Genomic DNA, 15,850 nt, shown 5'->3' with positions numbered 1-15,850 from the left:
ATGATTGTTAGAATACTACAGTTTCGCAGAATACCGGGAATAATTTCTACATTTTCCATGGCTACTGTATTCAGTCTGATGTTCTATTTCTGTTTAATCCTCCTTACTTTTAATTGGCCTAGATTCTGTGCCAAGAATATACAAGTCATTCCAGCCAGAATAAACTATCTCTGATGGAATCAGGGCTTGAAGGGTTAAAGCTCAGAAAAGAAATTATAGTTTATAATTATATATTTTTATATTTTTATATAGTTATAATTATATTCCATAAGTGGAATCAGGCCTTAGTCTAGTAAAAGTTGGTCCTTCATAAATATTGTCAAATGAAGTAACTTCTTGTGTTCACATTTCCTCTTCCAATATATCTTTATAGTCATATTTTTTTTCCTGTGCTTGCTCAAACCTGAAACCTAGAGAGGAATGACAAATATTTAGAAAGATGCAAGATATGACAGGATATAGACTTATTCAATATGCTACTGCATTCCAGGTAAGGTCTATTCCACATTCCTTCTCACCACTCTTAGAGTAGATATCTTTATATCCTATTTAACCGAAACAATAAATGTCCAAAATTCTGAGATCATCCTACTTTTCACTACCATATTTTATTGTCCATCTTTACAAAAGGCTCTGTAGGATCTGGGTTTGGGGTTTGACCTACTACTAGCTAGCTCTGTAATTTTTTTTTTTTTTTTTTTGCTAGCTCTGTAATTTGAAGCAAGTTATTTAACCTTTGTCTCAATGTCCTCATCTATAAAGGGGGTAGATGGGGATGATAATAGCACATGCCTCAGCATATTTTTGTGAGAACTAAGTGTGATGGTGCATGTAAAGAACTTGGCATTTAGTTAGTACTCCACAATTAACTATTAGCTAACAGTTCTTTATTCACAAACGAAGAGAAGCCATTTCTGTCCCTAGAGCTAAAGCTTCCAAATTCTGGATTTGATTTCCTCATGCTTCTTGAAGAAGTGGCACACATTCCCTCCTCTTTTCAATGCCAGCATCTTCAATATATCACCTTCTACTGCCTTCAGTTATGATGCAGATCTCCATTACTTAAAATAATTTTCACTTGCTCTTATGCTCCTTCCAATTACCATGCTGTATCTTTCCTTCTTTTCACAATAATCTCTTTTAGCTCAGTAATTTATATTATCTGCTTCCATTTTTGTACTTGTCATTCCTTTCAAGTACAAAATTCCTGCCATTGAGACTCTACTATGTTCTACACATTGGGAACTCAGTAGCAAACAAAACAAATAACTTCCTGCCCTCAAGTGACGACAGTTGCCTAACCCTAAACCTGTTCTCCAGAAGGCCATCAACTGCATTAAACCCCTGAAGTGGAAACCACAGTGTGTTTGAGGACCAGGCTAGATGCCAGTGATGCCGGGTTGTGAGCCAGGGGGAGAGAGTGGGACATGATAAGGGTGGAAAGCTAGACCAGAGCCAGAGTGCCATGATAAAGTTAAGGTTTTATTCCAAGTGCAGTGGAAAACTATAAGAGGCATCACAGGTAGTCGTCGTTAAGAGTATGGGTTCTAGAGCTACCTAGTCTCAATTCAAATCCTGGCCCTCACAGTAACTGACCTTGAGCAAGTAACTTGGCATCTCTTTGCTTGTCTGTAAAATGTAGGTAATAGAACCTGTCTCGTTGGGTTGTTCTGAAGATCAAATGAATCAATTTTATAAAACACTCTAAGACAGCACTTCCACATGGTAATTGCTAAAGAAGAGTTTGTTAAATAAGTGTTTTGTTTTAATTATGCTGATTTAAATTTGTAGATCACTACCTGTTGTGTGGGGAATGGACTGGAGGAGTATAAGTTTGGAGACCATTGCAGAAGCCTGCAGAGGGATGATGGCAACTTGGACTGTGGTGGTGGCAATGAGTTGGAAATAAGTGGATAGGTTCAAGCTAATAATAGCTAACATTTATAGAGTACATACTATGTGCCAAGCACTATTCTATGCTCTTTACATATATTATCTCTTATTACCTCACAACAATATATGAGCTAGGTACTATTGTTATTTTCATTTTATAGATGAGGAAATTGACCAAGTAACTGGCCCAAGATCATACAGACAGTAAACAGTAGAGCCCAAAATCAAAACCAGGCAGTTATGAATCAGCACTCCATAATTATAACCTCTTTGTTTTACTGCCAATCACAGATGACAGTGGGACAGAACTCATACACTCAGATTATATGAAAACTATAATTAGGCTTTGGCTATATTAGAATTATTGATACTTCTGGAATAGCATTTATTTTGCCAAGTGAAGTTTGCTCATTAAAAATTATTACTGAGGGCTTCCCTGGTGGTGCAGTGGTTGAGAGTCCGCCTGCCGATGCAGGGGACAAGGGTTCGTGCCCCGGTCCGGGAGGATCCCGCATGCCGCGGAGCGGCTGGGCCCGTGACCCATGGCCGCTGGGCCTGCGCGTCCGGAGCCTGTGCTCCGCAACGGGAGAGGCCACAGCAGTGAAAGGCCCGCATACCGAAAAAAAATTACTGAAACATGATATGCAACATTTTAAAAGGAGGATTCATTTTTTTAAAAAAAACATGTTATCCAACTCTAAATAAAATAGAAAATTTCCTTCTATTCCCAAATAACAATTTTATGTATAAAGGCAAAAATGACTTGGCAAATTTATTTATGTCTATATACTGTGCAGAGTGCTGAAGTGTTTGTTAGGTGCTTAGAAATGTGTACATGTCTGGAAAGTATTGTTTTTGTTTATAAGAATTTCCCATTATTGCTAAAAAAAACACCTACTTTTGAAGTTAGCTGAAGAGTTGCTTGTAGCAATTTCCTTCCAGTTGGCAATGTACCTAAGCACATTACATAGACATTCATTAAATTAAATTGATTAGTAAGTAATAAATTGATTCATTAGTACATACTTAGACTACTTCTAAAATTCTACTTTATCTATGAAATCTTAGATTAATGGTGACAAATTCACTAGTCCAAATGTTTAATTTCATTTTTTTTTTTTTTTTTCGGTACGCGGGCCTCTCAGTGTTGTGGCCTCTCCCGTTGTGGAGCATAGGCTCTTGACGCGCAGGCTCAGCGGCCATGGCTAGCGGCACGTGGGTGGGATCTTCCCGGACCGGGGCACAAACCCGTGTCCCCTGCATCGCCAAGCCCAAATGTTTAATTTCTTGACTTTCCCACCTCCAAGTAGCTCTCATGCACCTAAGGCAACCCATAGGACAAGGAGTTGGAGGAGTTATGAAAATGGTGCCTACCATCTACCACGTTGGTGCCCTTTGGCCTCCCACCAGCACATGTCTCCTCATTTTATCCTGTTCCATTCCTGTTAGATCATATCCTCAACTGAGTGACAACTAAGATGTTAGTTAACTTCTAAATTAAAAGTACGAATGGAAAACTCTGAGAGGAAAAAAGTCATGGGAAAACTACAGCAACAAAACCTTCTCCTTGGTTCTGGATTGCCAGACCTACTGTCTCTGACGTATACATTTAAATCATTTGGTTTATGATCTTATTAGAGAAATGGTGCTGTCTTTGCTGTGTCCAGTAAACATGAGATCATATTCAAGCAGGGTACATGCAGTTGCCATTTCAGTTCCCTAAACAGAGACTGAAATAGGGAGACAGATGTAGCCCGAGAAGAGGTAGATAGGGAAGGACAAGTATGATGAACTAAGAAGATGAGAGAAAGCTCCGAGGCCCAGGTTTCCTGTGATTTATTGCATCACATTTTGGTCTCTGTATCCCCCTTTCCCAAGCCTCCTTTCTTACAACTGTACCCAAGAAATCAGATAAGGAGTTGATCACAGCAGGTGCTAAAAGGAAGCTGGCTGAGAAAGGAAGAGGAGGATTAAAATTGTCATGTAATTCAGGAAACACTGATTTTCATTTGAATTATTTTACTTTTGTTAACTTTGTATTCCTGAATTTTTTTGTTATGAGAAGGTATATATTATGCAATGGTGTTTAATTGTAATAAAATACTGTGTCTAAGTCAGCTCGTTCTTGTTACTGCTACCTCTTGTTACTCCAAGAACTTTATTCTGTGGCCTTAAATGAGATAGTGCTGGGTCACTGTTAAATGAAAAGATGCAAGATAATAGCAGGTGGTTTAAACCCTTTCCAGGACCTCTTAGTTGACAGTTCAATCTGGCTTAACCTTAAATTTAGGCAGACTTTGTGCTTTCAGTGGTTGCTCAGGAGCACTATGAATAGTGGGTGTCAATAATTCTGCTTCCTTAGATTCATATACTGAAAGATTTTCATTCCATCTTCAAGTTACCAAGATAAAGGACCTTTGATCAATTGTATGCTAAACCCTGACAGTCTGGGGCAAAAACTTATGCCATATTTAAGGTTGATCACTGACCCTGCTTTACCTGAGATCAGGATATGAATTTATTCAATTGTTTAAAAAGAACTTCTCATCAGGAACATGACAGCAGTAGCCAATGAGAAATCAAAGCTTTACAAATAGAAGCAACAATCTGATTATAGCCTTATCATGCTGTTTATATAATAGAGCTGATCTAAGAAATTTTTGAAATTTTTTTTTAGATACTAGCAAAGTAAAGTATATGTGGACTCTACCGTGGATCCCTCAGGAGTATAAATTTAATATCTTAATGGCCTGGGGAAAGTCCCTAGCCAGAGTGGCAACATAACTACCTGTCTTAGAAATCAAAGGGGCAGCTTCAGACATAGAAACTACCCACTGAGAGCTCTCACCAACAGGGTTAATAGAACATCAGGAAATTATTTAAGATACCCCAGCTGCTGATGACTTAATGGGTTATGTTAAATTTCACATGCAGTTTGAAAAATATGAAGATCCTAGAAGAGGAACATCCATCTCGCTAGAGAATACACCCTTGAAAATGCCTCAGGATGAATGCCAGCAGTAGGCAGAGTAGCTACTATGTGGCATTGTAGGTGACTCAGTAACAGCAATCCAGGCATTGCTTTATGTTCTAAGCACCTACAGCAATGTATCTCTGGATACTACAGAATTTGCAACAGTACTCATCAGTGTCCTTGAGTCCAAGAGTGAAGTTGGCTCTATCCAATCCATTCTTCAAAATTATAATAATATTGTACTCAATTGATATTGTTGCCCTGTGCATCTGAAGTTGTACATGGTTTCTTCCCAGGAGAGCATCCATCTGTCATAACAAGGGGCTAGCACAAAAGCCTTTGGGAAGAAACTGGTTTGTATCATTCAATATCAGTGTTCAACACATGTATGTCATTCTAATGGTCCAACTATCAAAAACTGTTTATAGATTTTGAAGGATACTCTCCAAGGAATTAGTGGCTACCAATTCTTCTGAAGGGAAAAATGACTTTGAAATTCTCATCAAATAAGGTATTATTATAAAGCCAGTTACAAATATCTAGACAACTACAAAGATCTAAGAGGAAAGTAGACTGTGGAGACCATAAATACACTGGGAAGAAGGTGCTCTCCTAATGTCTGCTCTCAGCTAGGGGAAGGTCTTTGCAAATTCTTGTCTTGCCTGAGGTAATCAGTAGGCTGAGGTCAGTAATACTACTGAAATATTCCCAAATAATCATGCTGGATTCCATTTGCAATTTTTGTTGTCTAGAGATCAGTAGAAAAACTTGCTTTCTAACAATTCCAAGTGGGTGCCAAATTATGCTCAAGTCAGAGAATGAACTGATAGAGGTTGTACATAATTTGGAAACATGAGGTATCTGCATTTTTTATTTATTTTATTTTTATTTATTTATTTACATCTTTATTGGAGTACAATTGCTTTACAATGTTGTGTTAGTTTCTGCTGTATAACAAAGTGAACCAGCTATATGTATACATATATCCTCATATCCCCTCCCTCTTGCACCTCCCTCCCACTCTCCCTATCCCCCCCTCAGGTGGTCACAAAGCACCGAGGTGATCTCCCTGTGCTATGCAGCTGCTTCCCACTAGCTATCTATTTTGCATTTGGTAGTGTATATATGTCCATGCCACTCTCTCACTTCATCCCAGCTTACCCTTCCCCCTCCCTGTATCCTCAAGTCCATTCTCTACGTCTGTGTCTTTATTTCTGTCCTGCCCCTAGGTTCATCAGAACCATTTTTTTAGATTCCATATATATGTGTTAGCATGCAGTATTTGTTTTTCTCTTTCTGACTTACTTCACTCTGTATGACAGACTCTAGGTCCATCCACCTCACTGCAAATAACTCAATTTTGTTTCTTTTTATGGCTAATATTCCATTGTATATATGTGCCACATCTTCTTTATCCATTCATTTGTCAATGGACACTTAGGTTGGTTCCAGGTCCTGGCTATTGTAAATAGTGCTGCAATAAACATTGGGGTACATGTCTCTTTTTTGAATTACGGTTTTCTCAGTAGTGGGATTGATGGGTCATATGGTTGTTCTATTTTCAGTTTTTTAAGGAACCTCCATACTGTACTCCATAGTGGCTGTATCAATTTACATTCCCACCAACAGTGCAAGAGGGTTCCCTTTTCTCCACACCCTCTCCAGCATTTATTGTTTGTAGATTTTTTGGTGATGGCCATTCTGACCAGTGTGAGATGATACCACATTGTGGTTTTGATTTGCATTTCTCTAATAATTAGTGATGTTGAGCATCCTTTCATGTGTTTGTTGGCAATCTGTATATCTTCATTGGAGAAAAGTCTATTTAGGTCTCACCATATCAAAGCTAGATGTATTTATCCCACAACATGTAGAGTATATGATACCAAAAAAACACTTCAAGTTTTCCTGGTTTATTCTGTTTTTATCCTTTTCTCCATGAAGGGAAGCCATTAGGAATCTTCTTTACCTACCAGAGAAGGGTGTTAGGGGATTATAGTGGGGAAAGTCTTGTGTAGACTGAGTTGCTCATTTATTTCTTCCCTTTGAACTGAATTGTTTTATTCTTTTGTATTCCAGTAGTGATAGAGTATAGGATACTGGGTGTGGATTATTTTGTAATCTTTCACTGAAGCTAGCTGGCCCTTTGCTGAATTAGCCAACTGTATAAGGCAAAGGCTAGAGCAGGATTTCAAAAGCTTTCCTGAGAGAATTCTCTATCCTGCCCTCATAAGCTCATTCAAAATGGACCTCCCCTACCTCTCTCTCCTTTCTTTACCATCTTAGGAAAGGAAAAAGTACAGCATTATGACTCCTTTCTTTGGATGTCATTTCTTGCATCATTATTACCATCTGTATGTATTCAGTGCCTCAGAAACCACAAATGTACTGTCTATAAGGAATCCCAGTACTATGGTCTGGACAAGATATTGGGGTTATTTAGTCATAAAATCTTTTCACTATTTATTAAAAAATATTTTAGTACATCTACTATGGGTGATTAGCTCTTTATTCCTTCTTATCTTTTTTTATTTTTATTTTATCTTCCCATAATTATCTTTTTTTCTATTATTCTTGTTTTCTCATTTTCCTTTTTTCTTAGTCATTCTTTCCCTTTTTTCTTTGTTTCTCTTCTCTTTCCTTTTCTCATTGTTCTCTGCTTCCTCTGGCCTCTTTTTTCTGGTCTATTTTTCAATGGTGGTCAACCTAATTTTTCCTATTTCATGTTCTTATCTCCCTCTTCCAAATGTCTTCCTTTTTCTTATGTTTCTTTACTTACACCATCTTTGTGTTATTTTTCCTTCCTCTTCATCCATGCAGTATTCACATTCTTTATTGTAGCTGAGTAAATAGTGAATATTTTTAAAGCTTTATTGAGATATAATTCACATCCCATAAAATTTGCCCATTTAAAGTGTACAATTCAATGGCTTTTTAGTGTATTCACAGAGTTGTGCATCCATCACCACAATCAATTTTAGGACATTTCATTACTCCAAAAAGAAACTTCATACCCCTTGGCCATCACTTCCCAATCCCCACAAATCTCTAAGCCCTAGGCAACCACTAATCTACTTTCTGTCTTCATATAATTTGCCTATTCTGGACATTTCATATAAATGGAGCCATACAATATGTGGTCCTTTGTTATTGGCTTCTTTTACTAAGAAGGTTCATCAGTGTTGTAGCATGATCAGCATTTTTTTATTGCCAAATAATATTCCATTGTATGGATATATCACATTTTAATCATCAGCTGATGAATAAATTGTTTCTAATTCTTTGTTATTATGAATAATGATATTATGAATATTCATGTACAAGTTTTTATGGACATGTGTTTTCATTTCTCTTGTGTATATACTGAGGAGTAGAAATGCTGGCTTGTATGGCAACTCTATGTTTAACCATTTGAGGAACTGCTGGATTGTTTTCCAAAATGGCTATACCATTGTACATTCCCACTAGCAGTATATAAGGGCTCCAATTTCTCCACATCCTTGCCAACACTGGTACTATATGTCTTTTTAATTATAGCTATCTTTGTGGGTATGAAATAGGATCTTATTGTGGTTTTGATTTGCACTGCCCTGATGGCTATATGAAGTATTTTTAAATTTCCATCACACAAAATAGCCTAAAAATGTTTTTCAAGGGCCGAAGTATGTCACTGAAAAATTATAATATTTTAATGTCCCACACAGGAAGATTGGTGAATACAGGCTGAGGAAATTTTTATATTATTAATTTCATGTTCTTAGCCTTGTTTCTATATCCCAAAGTAAGAAGTAAAGCAGACTTAGACTAAGGCATAAGAATAAAGTCTGTTAATAAAGAACACCCAAATATATTTTTCTTTTTTCTACTTTTAGATCATCCCTTTTTTATCTTTCTACCTCATTTCCTCTTATTTTCTTTCTAGACAGATAATAAATATTCAAGTTGTTTTTTTGAAGATTCAACATGGGAGTAGGAAATATTAGAAAGAAAAATATCTGATGTCTGCCCTCGCTCCCCAAGAATAGCAACATGTACTTACTCATCAAAGTTGAGTGTGTTTGTCCAGTTCAGCACTTCATCCACTTCCCATTCCATCACAGAATCTATTCCACCATCTTCGATAGCTCTTATTAGCCCTTTTGTTGCTGTGTGAATTAAACCTAGAGTTTCAGGATTTGTTGACTTACCCTCCAGGTTTCCTGTGTAGTACCTACATAGAGGAAAGGAAGGGAGATATAAATCCTTTGAAATATGTGACTGCTAGTGGATGCAGTTAATCTATATTATTGCTGTAAAACTATTTACAAAGTAAACCAAGTTTTCATCCAATTTAATTCAAATACTGCTAAGCCAAGTTGTATGTGATGGCATCATCTGGAAAAAACAAAAGAACTTAATCAGCCACACTAACCAAGAGAAGCCTCATTTCAAAATCACCTCTCAGTAAGTTGTACTGTTGTGATACAAAGAAAAGCTAAGTATTAAATCACTGAATCATAGAATTATAGAGTCAAAGGATCTTGGAGATAACTACCCAAATTGTTTCATAGGTGATGCAATAAATCCTGGAAGAGTAACCTTTACAAAGTCATGTGGCTAATGGCAGATAGGATGCAAGAAGGGAAGGGGAAAAAGGAACGAGAGTAAGAGGTAAAAGGAAGAGTTATATTAACATCTTCTTTTGTGTCAGGTACTTTTTATACATAATTTTTAATTCTCTTTAAAAAGATCACTTTTTAGTTTTTTTGTCACAGTTATTTTTATTCCCATTTTATGAATGAGAAAATTGAGACTTGGAAAAGTTAAGAAATTGTTCAGGATCATGTAAGTAGTAAACATGTATATATCAGAGCCAGTATTCAAATCTGACTCCAAGTTCAGACTCCTTTGGCACACTGTTCTATCTTATATTAGTCTGAGCACATAAATGAATGCACCCACCGAACATGAGTTAAGTAGAGAGAAGTTAGTACCAGGAATATTAAAATATACTGGGGTTTTTGGTTTGTTTGTTTGTTTTCCATTTTAAGGTCTACATTGGTATTCCTTTCTAAAGATTAACCTATTCTGAAATTTTGTATTAATTTATTAATTTGACACTCATTTATTGGAAGTGGCTTAGAGGTGGTGTAGAACAAGGACTGGTATCAAACTACCTGGCTTTGAATCTTGCTTCTATAATTTACTAGCTATATAATCTTTGCCAAATAAGCTAGCCTTTCTGAGCATGTGTCCTCTTCCTCCAAATGGTGATCATAATACTACCACCTCTGCCTATGTTATCTTCTAGGAGTTTCATGGTTTTAGATCTTTCATTTAGGTCTTCAATCCATTTTGAGTTCATTTTTGTGTATGGCATGAGGAAATGTTCTAATCTCATTCTTTTACTTGGAGCTGTCCAGTTTTCCCAGCACCACTTATTGAAAAGACTGTCTTTTCTCCATTGTACATTCTTGTCTCCTTTGTTGTGGGTTAATTGACTGTAAGTGTGTGGGTTTATTTCTGGGCACTCTATTCTGTTCCATCCATCTATGTGTCTGTTTTTGTGCTAGTACCATACTGTTTTGATTACTGTAGATTTGTAGTATAGTTTGAAGTCTGGGAGAGTGATACCTCCAGCTCTGTTCTTCTTTCTCAAGATTGCTTTGGCAGTTAGGGGTCTTTTGTGGTTCCATATAAATTTAGGATTATTTGTCCTAGTTCTGGGGAAAATGTCCTGGGTATTTTGATAGAGATTGCATTAAATCTGTAGATTGCTTTGGGTAGTATGGTCATTTTAACAATACTAATTCTTCCAATCCAAGAACATGGTATATATTTCCATTTTTTTGTATCATTTTCAAATTCCTTCATCAGTGTTTTACAGTTTTTAGAGTATAGGTCTTCACCTCCTTGGTTAAGTTTATCTCTAGGTATTTTTTTCTTTTTGATGCAATTTTACATAAGTTATAGCAGGTGTTTTGGATATGTCTCCTAAGATAAAAGAAATAAAGTCAAAAATAAACAAATGGGAGCTTCCCTGGTGGCGCACTGGTTGAGAGTCCACCTGCCGATACAGGGGACATGGGTTCGTGCCCCAGACTGGGAGGATCCCACATACCATGGAGCGGCTGGGCCCGTGAGCCATGGCCACTGAGCCTGCGTGTCCAGAGCCTGTGCTCTGCAACGGGAGAGGCCACAGCAGTGAGAGGCCCACGTAACGCAAAAAACAATTAAAAAAATAAAAAATAAATAAACAAATGGGACTTAATTAAACTTAAAATCTTTCCACAGCAAAGGAAACTATCAACAAAATGAAAAGGCAACCTACTGAATGGGAGAAAATATTTGCAAATGATATGGCGGATAAGGGATTAATATCCAAAATATATAAACAGCTCATACAACTCAATATCAAAAAAACAAACAATGCAATTTAAAAAAAAGAACAGAAGATCTGAATAGACATTCTTCCAAAGAAGACATACAGGTGGCTAACACTAACAGGCACATGAAAAGATGCTCAACATCGCTAATCATTCAAGAAATACAAATCAAAACCATGATGAGATATCACCTCACACCTGTCAGAATGTTGATCAAAAAGTCTACAAATAACAAATTTTGGTGAGGATGTGGAGAAAAGGGAAGAGTTGTACAAATGTAAACTGATGCAGTCACTATGGAAAACAATATAGAGGTTCCTCAGAAAACTAAAAATAGAACTACGATATGATCCAGCAATTCCACAGCTGGGTATATATAATCCAAGTAAAATGAAAACTCTAATTTGAAAAGATACATGCATCCCAATGTTCATAGCAGGGTTATTTACAATAGCCAAGATATGGAAGCAACTTAAGTGTCCAAAGTGAGAGAGTGGCATGGACATATATACATTACCAAACATAAAATAAATAGCTAGTGGGAAGCAGCCGCATAGCACAAGGAGATCAGCTCGGTGGTTTGTGACCACCTAGAGGGGTGGGTTAGGGAGGGTGGGAGCGAGGGTTATTGAAAAGACTGTCTTTTCTCCATTGTACATTCTTGTCTCCTTTGTTGTGGGTTAATTGACTGTAAGTGTGTGGGTTTATTTCTGGGCACTCTATTCTGTTCCATCCATCTATGTGTCTGTTTTTGTGCTAGTACCATACTGTTTTGATTACTGTAGATTTGTAGTATAGTTTGAAGTCTGGGAGAGTGATACCTCCAGCTCTGTTCTTCTTTCTCAAGATTGCTTTGGCAGTTAGGGGTCTTTTGTGGTTCCATATAAATTTAGGATTATTTGTCCTAGTTCTGGGGAAAATGTCCTGGGTATTTTGATAGAGATTGCATTAAATCTGTAGATTGCTTTGGGTAGTATGGTCATTTTAACAATACTAATTCTTCCAATCCAAGAACATGGTATATATTTCCATTTTTTTGTATCATTTTCAAATTCCTTCATCAGTGTTTTACAGTTTTTAGAGTATAGGTCTTCACCTCCTTGGTTAAGTTTATCTCTAGGTATTTTTTTCTTTTTGATGCAATTTTACATAAGTTATAGCAGGTGTTTTGGATATGTCTCCTAAGATAAAAGAAATAAAGTCAAAAATAAACAAATGGGAGCTTCCCTGGTGGCGCACTGGTTGAGAGTCCACCTGCCGATACAGGGGACATGGGTTCGTGCCCCAGACTGGGAGGATCCCACATACCATGGAGCGGCTGGGCCCGTGAGCCATGGCCACTGAGCCTGCGTGTCCAGAGCCTGTGCTCTGCAACGGGAGAGGCCACAGCAGTGAGAGGCCCACGTAACGCAAAAAACAATTAAAAAAATAAAAAATAAATAAACAAATGGGACTTAATTAAACTTAAAATCTTTCCACAGCAAAGGAAACTATCAACAAAATGAAAAGGCAACCTACTGAATGGGAGAAAATATTTGCAAATGATATGGCGGATAAGGGATTAATATCCAAAATATATAAACAGCTCATACAACTCAATATCAAAAAAACAAACAATGCAATTTAAAAAAAAGAACAGAAGATCTGAATAGACATTCTTCCAAAGAAGACATACAGGTGGCTAACACTAACAGGCACATGAAAAGATGCTCAACATCGCTAATCATTCAAGAAATACAAATCAAAACCATGATGAGATATCACCTCACACCTGTCAGAATGTTGATCAAAAAGTCTACAAATAACAAATTTTGGTGAGGATGTGGAGAAAAGGGAAGAGTTGTACAAATGTAAACTGATGCAGTCACTATGGAAAACAATATAGAGGTTCCTCAGAAAACTAAAAATAGAACTACGATATGATCCAGCAATTCCACAGCTGGGTATATATAATCCAAGTAAAATGAAAACTCTAATTTGAAAAGATACATGCATCCCAATGTTCATAGCAGGGTTATTTACAATAGCCAAGATATGGAAGCAACTTAAGTGTCCAAAGTGAGAGAGTGGCATGGACATATATACATTACCAAACATAAAATAAATAGCTAGTGGGAAGCAGCCGCATAGCACAAGGAGATCAGCTCGGTGGTTTGTGACCACCTAGAGGGGTGGGTTAGGGAGGGTGGGAGCGAGGGAGATGCAAGAGGGAAGAGATATGGGAACATATGTATATGTATAACTGATTCACTTTATTATAAAGCAGAAACTAACACACCATTGTAAAGCAATTATACTCTAATAAAGATGTTAAAAAAACCAAACAAACAAATAAATGGATAAAGAAGATGTGGCATATATATATATATATATATATATATACAATGCAATATTAGCCATAAAAAAGAATGAAATTCAACTGTTTGCAAAAAGATGAATGGACCTAGAGAGTATTATGCTAAGTGAAATAAGTCAGACAGAGAAAGACAAATACTCTATGTTATCACTTATATGTGGAATCTAAAAACTAAAACAAGTGAATGCATATAACAAAAGAGAAACAGACCCACAGATATAGAGAACAAACTAGTAGGTTACCAGTGAGGAGAGGGAAGGGGGAGGGGCAACGTAGGGGTAGGGGATTAAGAGAGACAAACTACTATGTATAAAATAGATAAGAAAAAAAAAAAAAAAAGATAAGCAACAAGGATATATCGTACAGCACAGGAAAATATAGCCATTGTTTTATAATAACATTAAATGGAGTATAATCTTTAAAAATATTGAATCACTATGTTGTACACTTGAAACTAATATAATATTGTAAATCAATTATACTTCAAAAAAATCCACTACTTCCTCCTAGCTTTCTTGAGAGGTTTACAAGTGTAAATCCCTGTAAAGCATTTAGGACAAAGACTAGCACATAGTAAACATTCAATAAAAGCAGGCTTATATAATCCTGTGGCAAGAAATAGGACAGTGACAAGATATGTCCCTGCACTCATGAAGTTTCTGCTTTGTCAGACTTTAAATGGATATAATCCATGAGATTAAAAAAAAGGAACAGCATCCAGGTTTCCAGCTCTAATCTTAGGTGTTTGTATATTTGGGAAGGTAAAACACGGAGGAATTCATAAAAAAATGCATTCACCCCCAGCCTTCCAGCATTTTTGATTTCTAAATGCATTTTTGTTGTGGCATGAGAATTAATTAATAAATCTGGGCCAATGGGTACCATCATTCGTTCATTCATTCATTTAAAACATGGGTGCCTGTTATGTTCAGGGAATAGAGAATATCTATTTTTGCTCTCATACTTTGCTGAAAGAGAATTATAAAACTTATTTCAATAATGTAATTCTGTTTTGAACTCTTTAAAAATTAGTCACTATTGAGTGGTCTATAATAGTCATAAAACAAGTTAGCAAGTACGAACAGAATTTCAAATACAATAGTGATCAGGAATAAAGATCGCTTTATAATACTCATAACTTGTTTTATAAGTAGAGTGCTATTTTAAAAAGAAAACAAATACAATACAAAATTTGACTTTATAAATAATATTGCAATATATTCACTTTAAAATGTTCTCATATTTTTTCTAAACTAAAAAATTTAATGTTTAAATTAAACTTTTTCTAAATATTATGACAGGGAGAGAAGTTTAAATGCAAAGACCTACTAAGAACCAAGGTTGAAATTGGAAATGAGGTCAAAGAGAGCTAAGATCTGTAGGTACACAGGAAAGGAATAGATGTGAAAATCAGAATTCTTTTAGTAAGACAGAGGTTAAAAAAATCAAGGTTTTGTTGATTTTGTTAACCGTTGATTCTCAGCAACAGTCAAATGGAAGGGTTTAAATGCCATCAATTACCAAAGAACACAAAGTAAAATTTCTCATTCATCCCCTGCAACCTTACAAAAAGGAAACGACACTCAGCCATAAGGATTAATGCATTCATTCATTCAGCAAGCAAGCAACATATATTCATTAAGCATCTACTGTGTCTGAGGCCCAGTGCTAATTAAGAAATAGAACAGAATCTCTGTTCTTTAGGCACTAAAAGTCCTAGTGGAGAAGGCAGACAAATATACAGATAATTGCAAAAACATGACAATTGAGTATATAGAAGATCTATGGGGCACATCAAAAGGAAGTGCTTAACTATGTCTAGGTATGTCAGGGAAGGCTTCAGAAGGAGATATTTGAGCCAAGTATCAAAAGATGAAGATCTTGTTGCCATGTAGCTGGAGCCAGAAAAGAGCAACCTAAGGATAAAGAATATCATGTGGGATGTAGGTGATGGGGATTCCCTAACATGTTTCAGGTAAGGAAATGATTTAATTTATGTTTTAAAAAAATCACCTCTGTCTTTATAGAGAGATGGAGAAGATATTAGAGACAAAGAGACCAATTAGGGCTTCCCTGGTGGCGCAGTGGTTGGGAGTCCGCCTGCCGATGTGGGGGACACGGGTTCGTGCCCCGGTCTGGGAGGGTCCCATGTGCCGCGGAGCGGCTGGGCCCGTGGGCCATGGCTGCTGGGCCTGCGCGTCCGGAGCCTGTGCTCCGCGACGGGAGAGACCACAGCAGTGAGAGGCCCGCGTATCGCAAAAA

The 15,850-nt window shown here is 36.8% G+C and overlaps 1 protein-coding gene across 1 annotated transcript in view; it reads right to left on the bottom strand.

The window, feature by feature from the left end:
- Positions 1 to 258: 258 nt before the first annotated feature.
- Positions 259 to 15,850, bottom strand: part of CUNH11orf65 (chromosome unknown C11orf65 homolog) — a gene marked incomplete at its 5' end in the record, with an annotated part of 29,283 nt that continues 13,691 nt past the window's right edge. Inside the window, 3 exon segments of the mRNA XM_024766974.1 lie at positions 259 to 410; positions 2,792 to 2,847; positions 8,907 to 9,077. Coding sequence (XP_024622742.1) covers positions 259 to 410; positions 2,792 to 2,847; positions 8,907 to 9,077 — 379 coding nt within the window.

The sequence above is a fragment of the Neophocaena asiaeorientalis genome, unplaced genomic scaffold (assembly GCF_003031525.2).
Source record: "Neophocaena asiaeorientalis asiaeorientalis breed wild unplaced genomic scaffold, Neophocaena_asiaeorientalis_V1.1 scaffold338, whole genome shotgun sequence".
In the NCBI taxonomy this organism is placed as follows: Eukaryota; Metazoa; Chordata; class Mammalia; order Artiodactyla; family Phocoenidae; genus Neophocaena; species Neophocaena asiaeorientalis.
This window is presented reverse-complemented; position numbering and strand designations above follow the sequence as displayed.